The sequence below is a fragment of the Sinocyclocheilus anshuiensis genome, unplaced genomic scaffold (genome assembly GCF_001515605.1).
Source record: "Sinocyclocheilus anshuiensis isolate Anshui unplaced genomic scaffold, SAMN03320099.WGS_v1.1 scaffold1339, whole genome shotgun sequence".
Lineage (NCBI taxonomy): Eukaryota > Metazoa > Chordata > Actinopteri > Cypriniformes > Cyprinidae > Sinocyclocheilus > Sinocyclocheilus anshuiensis.
Genome location: NW_015539932.1, coordinates 354,282 through 360,950, shown reverse-complemented (window position 1 = coordinate 360,950; position 6,669 = coordinate 354,282). Strand labels below are relative to the sequence as shown.

The window sequence follows — 6,669 nt, the reverse complement described above, 5'->3', positions numbered from 1 at the left end:
TCCGTCATTTAAAAAATAAAATAATATAACTGATATTACCCTCCGGAATGCTCAAGTGTGTTAGTATTTTTTATATACTACTATAGTTTTTATTCATATCTTGAATTATCTTTTATATTTTCAGTTTTCATTTTAGTTAATTTGAGTAATTTTGCTATGTGATTTTGTCATTTTATGTTTTGATTGTTCATTTTTATATTTTTATTTCAATTTTATTTGGTTAATTCCAGTGAGTAATTTCCCCCTTTTTTCAGGTAGTTGCCAAAGCAACATTTCTCATTTTTTTTAAATTTAGTTCAAGTTCTTTATCCAATATTTATTTAGATTTTATTTTAGCTTTATTTTGAATTGTTTCATTTACAGCAATTTAGTTTTAGTTAGCAACAATTGTAGAACATTGTGGGATACAATGTTTAACACAGCATGCTTTGTCGTATACTGCACATTTTGGCAAATGTAGTAAGGTACAAGGGTATTTCATGCATATAAAAATGTGCATACTGTACACACACACTATAATACACTTACAGAATAGTATGCTAGTATGCTATTCTGGACACAGCCAAGCAATGAGTTTTAGATGGAAGAGCGACAAGGTGGAAACGCCTCATATCTAGGCTACCATTAGGTCAGTATTTTGGTGGCATCATAAACACTGTTTATCTTAAAAATATAAATTCAAAACACAAGTAGTATTGCTAGTAAAACTCTTAATACTGGTCACATAAAAAAAGTTTTTTAAAAAAGGAAGGCAAAAAGATTTTGATGATGATATCCCTGTATATTTTCTTATACAAGCTCATGCACTTCAGTATCATAAGGTGTGCAGACCAAACATAACAATCTAAAAGCTTTAAAAGTCTTTAAAACATCGCTGAGCACAGGAAGAAAACACTTCAATACAGAAGTAACGAGGTGAAGAATTAATGGAGTTGCCTTATGTTTGGTGACTGAAGCTCAGGGCAGTAAAGTGCTCTTTTTAAAAATTGCCTTTTGATACTGACTCAGGACCAGCTTCGGTTTTTTTAATCCATGATTAAACCCTGATAAGCATCAAATTGGCATCTTATCTGTATCTAAAGGCAACTTTGATCAACTTGCAGTAAGGCAGTGGGGTTTAAAGGTCAGGGGTGACAGCTCAAAGTTTAGATCTCCAGCTCCGCCATGGCCCGCTCCAGGGGGTCAGTGCTCCAGTAGTCATGGTCCCAGCCCAGGAACCAGCCTGTGAAAGTGGGCGGCTCGAAGCCCTGTTTAATCTTCACGATGGGTGTGCGCGGGTCACGGTTGGCTGGGTCCGTCTCGATGTATCGGGCAGCTGGAGAAAGACAACAAATTTAATATGGGTTTCATAAAAGGACACATAATAAAGTGTTTTGGGATTTCAAAATAAGCTCATGTTTCTATCTTCCTTTCTATCTTGTACACATTATCGCCACCTACTGGACTGTAGCATCGACCACAGACAATATTAACTGAATAAATCTGTCATAAGATACAGTATTCAAAAGTTTGAGTCAATAAAATAAATAATTTTGAAAAATGTAATATGTCCTTGCTGAATACAAGAGACAGTAAAGACATCTATAATGTTATAAAATATTTCCAATTCAAATAAATACTGTTTTTTTTTATCTTCTATTCAACAAAGAATTATGAAGTGTATTTTTTCCCCCAGAAAAATATTAAACAGTTAAACTGTTTTCAGCTGATAATATTAAAAGTTCCTTGTGCACCAAAACAGCATATTAGAATAATTTTAATGAATGAATTCATCCATTATAAATATTGCAGTTTTATCCAAAATAAATATTGTCAGCTTTTATCAGAATTAAAGATTAAAAATCACTTGGATAAACAAGAGTTGCATTGTGGGATACAGTATTTCCTGCAATTTTCTGTTGTATACGTCACATGAGGAACGTAGTATGTCATTTGAGTATTCTACACAAAGAACAAATATTTGCATACTGAGCACATTATACATACTAGTGTAGTAGAAGCAGTATGGTAATATGCTATTTATTTTTTATACTTTATGCAGTGAAATTATGATTATAAGTTTAAAGCATTTTAAGGAGTCTTACCTGAAGTCATCGCCTCAGTCTTCTCCTCATCGTGAGCTTCATTACCAATCCAAACAAACACCTGCAAAACACATCAAGATTCATTTAATTTCCCTGTGATGCATTATTAATTCATTAAACATCAGTTGCATGTCATTGCATTAATAAGAGAGTCGTTCTATCATGCTTGTCATTAATAAAAGACAAGCATGATACAAAATTCAGCTGAACTGCCAAAAATTTAATGATTAACCATCTATTTGGAAACTGTATTGAATCCAGAGGGGTTCAAGGTTTGGCCAATGAGCTTCTGCAGTTAAGTCTCTGCCATTTGATGCCATAACTACACACGGCCATTCAAAACTATGTATTTCTGATATAATAACATTTGCAAGCCATATAAAACCGTTTCCTGGTCACATGCTTCCATTGATATGAATGAGAATATGTAGCACTCCCTTTATATGTGACCCTGGACCACAAAACCAGTCATAAAGGTAAATTTTTCGAAATTGAGAGTTATAAATCATATGAAAGCTGAATAAATAAGCTTTCCATTGATGTATGGTTTGTTAGGATAGGACAATATTTGGCCGAGATACAACTATTTGAAAATCTGGAATCTGAGGGTGCAAAAAAAAACAACTAAATTTTGAGAAAATCGCCTTTAAAGTTGTCCAAATGAAATTCTTAACAATGCATATTACTAATCAAAAATTAAGTTTTAATATATTTACAGTAGGAAATTTACAAAATATCTTAATGGAACATGATCTTTCATTAATATCCTAATGATTTTTGGCATAAAAGAACAATCAATAATTTTGACCCATACAATGTATTTTTGGCTATTGCTACAAATACACCCCAGCGACTTAAGACACAAGTATGTAAAGTAGAACAATCCTTTTAAAGTAGTCAGTTTACCTGATCCCAGGTGTCCAGGATCATGACATCATCTGTAGCCAGGTCCTCTTGAGTCATCTCTCCAGGAACTTCTTCAATCTGCATGGATATCAATGCATCCATAATGAATGCCTATTTATTATACTTCACTGACAATATACTTAAATCAGGGCAGGCAAAAAATCTGGGCGTGTTACTCACAATGAAACGCCCAGTTTTGTTCGAGCAGGCGAACAGTCGTGGCGGGTGGGCATTCATCTTGTCCTTTAGCCTGGAGGATGTGCGGTAATCGGCCTTTCCTCCCAGAGCGTCCCAGAAACTACCTGCATTGTGATGCATGCATGTATATTTACATGAGCTTCATTATGAGAATCATCACATAAAAATACAAAATAAAAACATTCCTAGCAAAATCATTAATGGTTATAATATATATAGTAATAAAAATGGTCACACGTGAATGAAACGTGAATAAATTGCAAAAATGTAAATGAAATGAGTACATTTTTATAAAAGTTACATACTTTAATTTCTTTAGTTTTATTCATGCATCTTAAAAGGAGTAGTTCACCCCCAAATTAAAATTCTGTCACATAAGCCACATGGACCACAATTATGCTGCTTCTATGATATTTTCTGGCTTTTTTAAACTTTGAAAGCTCAAGTTTTCATTTCTGGGTGAAATATTACTTTGACAATTTCAGATGAGTTCTCACCATCCTCTCCTCCTTCACCCAGCTCGGAGGCTGACACTCCAAGGATATCACAGAGCTGCTGTGCCCCACGTTTCTCCGTATCACTGGCTCCTCGTCCCACCCATATGAACGACGCAGCTGGGGTCACCAGGATGAAGGCATCGTTGGAATTCAGACTGGAGGACACAGCATCAACCTGGATAAAACAACGGTCAAGATCAGCAATTATTGTGAGAGGATACTTAAAAGCTCCCACCAATATAAATAAATATTAGATGCTGACCTCCACTGCTCGTGTGCACCCTGCGGAGTTTGAGCGCACTTGGAACAGTCGAGTCTCGACTGGTGCAGTCTGACCGCCTTCCCTGGAGGTGCCGCCCATGTGCACCACCATGGGCTGCCCTCCAAAAAGACTTATGAGGTGAGCAGGTTCCTTACCCTGAACCACCCGCACCTGAAAAATACACAGCAAGTATGCATTAAACAGAGCCAACAGGAAGTCCTGCTTTCGCAATACTATTAAAATGCTGGAATTCTGATATATAGTATATCAAACACAATACAACATGTCATCGGCTTTTCAAAAGGCTTTGGTTGAGGATGCATTTAATTCCACAGGGTGGCAGTGTGGAGCTCATTGTGTGGAATGTGGAGCTAAAGCCAACATTCCCAGCATCCTTTGTGGTCTGAATGATGACAGTGGGCTGTTCAGGAAGCAGATTTATCAGTGGTCGCAGCTAAAGTGGTTATTTTCCTCCTCTTGCCCCAAAAACTTACATTTGGTCTTCCCATGCTGCTCTCTCTTGAATTATACATTGTATTTATTGCAATGTTAAAATTTGTTCTTTATGCTTTCATTAACCCTCTGCTTTTTCCCTACAGTACACAATGCTTTAGTAAAGAAGATATACACTACTGTGCAAAAGTTTAGGGTAAAATAAGTATTTTATGCACACCAAGGCTGCATTTATGTGAATACAAATACAGTAAAAACAGAAATATTGTGAAAAATTACAATTTAAAGCAACTATTTTAATACATTTTAAAATATAATTTATTTCTGTGGTGGCAAAGCTGAATTTTCAGCAGTTATAAGTTAACTCCAGTCTTCAGTGTCACATGATCCTTCAATAATCATTCTAATAAGCTAATTTGTAGGTGTGCCGTTTAATTTTTTTTGTGTGGACATCCGTATAATTTTTTTTTCTTTGATGAATAGAAAATTCAAAAGAACAGCATTTATTTACATTTTTTTTATAAATGTCTTTACTGTCACTTTTGATCAATTTAATGCATTCTTGCTGAATAAAAGCATTTAAAAAATATCTTATTGACCCCAAACGATAGTGTATAATGGACCAAAACAGAGGGGATTCTCTGGATGTTGTTTACTGCATTTTTTTACACATCATCTACTTTAACATGCTGAATGTGTTTTTTTGTGTACCAGTTTAATGTGCATGACAGCATGCATACAACCAGACTATGAATCAATTAAAAAAATAACTGAATGCATGATGGAGCATTTCTGTTAATGTTCACATGCTCATTCCCAAAGGTAATCTGTAAATGTGGGAAGACAGTTAGTTATTGTGCACAAAATGAAGGCACATGGATGGACACAAGTATACTAGTGGAGGGGTATACAGTGATAATACACATCAGTGTACAGAGCCTTACAAAAAAGCTTAATAATCTTTGTACTTATTGATCATGCATACCGATTATGCAGACACCAATGAAATCATGATTTTAAAAACCCTCTGCTGAAGCCTTGTTTCTTTTAGCTGTACAAATTCAGTTAGATAATGGACATTATGCTGCTACACTGTGGAAAATGAAAAAGCATTAGGGGAACATGAGTAGAAATTTCCAAAAAGCAGAGGAATTTCCTTTCAGAGTTGTATCCGTTGTTGATCTAATGTTGTGTAAGATCATTTTTAATTTGTATAAATGTGGTGGAGAAACGTTCAGGCTCTGTACAGGGACGTGCAATCCTGAGAAATGGATACCTGAGTGGTGAGGGGAGCACCAGCCATCTACAGCAGGATGTAGAATATGAATAAAGGACAGGAAGGAAAGACACAGAGGTGGAAGTTGGTTTAACAGATGGGAAAAAAATCCAGGAAGGCCAATGCAACCAGCAATAATGACAAAATGTAGCTAAGATATGACAGGATACAGTAGGAACCAGGAGCACCAGGAAGTCCATGACCATGAACTTGGTCAACATAAAATCACAATCAGCCCTAATTACTTTATTTACCATGATTCATGATTGCACCTAATTCAACAACAACAAAAAAGCTTTTGTAATCTTTCATCACAATTGTAAGGGCACATGAATTTTTGTGCATGAATAAATTGATGAATTGTCCATTTTGGTTTCATGGTAACTTTACAGTTCTGGCCTATGCCAATAATCTGATTACAAATTATTATATTATGGCAAATAACTGATAAATTGACATTATAAAAATATTATACTATTTTGTTTAAATAAATTAAAATAAAAAACTAAAAAGAACTAAATTAAAAAATATATATACAATAACTTAATTAAAGTCAGCATGAAACGGAAGTTTCTACTGTGACGTATTAATTAAAGTCTCTACTGTGACGTATATCCGAGTGAAACGGCATCTGAAATGAGAGGGCGGGACTTGATTTCATCCTTCGGGAATTGATTGGATCGTTGGAAGTTGGGGCGTTGCAAACAAAATGGAGGCAGATCTGAATGCCAGTTTGCAGTTAGTGGTGGGGGATTTCTCTCCACTGGATTCACAGCCGACACCCAAGCATGAATAAATGTTTTATTTATTAAGGATGACGACGATGATCAATGGCACAAAACATGCCTAAACAGAGAGCGTGCGACAGAGAGCGAGAGCGAGAGCGAGAGCGAGAGAGAGAGAGAGCGAGAGCGAGAGAGAGAGAGAGACAGAGACACACGGAGAGAGAGAGCGAGAGAGAGCGAGAGAGAGAGAGACCCCATCACAAAAACT

The 6,669-nt window shown here is 35.8% G+C and overlaps 1 protein-coding gene across 2 annotated transcripts in view; it reads right to left on the bottom strand.

Annotated features, from left to right (window-relative positions):
• Nucleotides 1-320: 320 nt before the first annotated feature.
• The window catches only part of LOC107686887 (gelsolin-like), a 22,188-nt gene continuing 15,839 nt past the window's right edge, over nucleotides 321-6,669 (bottom strand). The window contains exons 11-17 of one of the 2 annotated variants that reach the window (XM_016484031.1): nucleotides 5,677-5,703; nucleotides 3,948-4,118; nucleotides 3,686-3,860; nucleotides 3,171-3,292; nucleotides 2,991-3,068; nucleotides 2,085-2,145; nucleotides 321-1,315 (exon numbers count right to left, since the gene is read on the bottom strand). In XM_016484031.1, the coding sequence (XP_016339517.1) occupies nucleotides 1,146-1,315; nucleotides 2,085-2,145; nucleotides 2,991-3,068; nucleotides 3,171-3,292; nucleotides 3,686-3,860; nucleotides 3,948-4,118; nucleotides 5,677-5,703 (804 nt within the window). In that variant the 3' untranslated portion in view covers nucleotides 321-1,145. The remainder of the gene's footprint in view (nucleotides 1,316-2,084; nucleotides 2,146-2,990; nucleotides 3,069-3,170; nucleotides 3,293-3,685; nucleotides 3,861-3,947; nucleotides 4,119-5,676; nucleotides 5,704-6,669) is intronic. The other variant, XM_016484032.1, reaches the window with a different exon arrangement.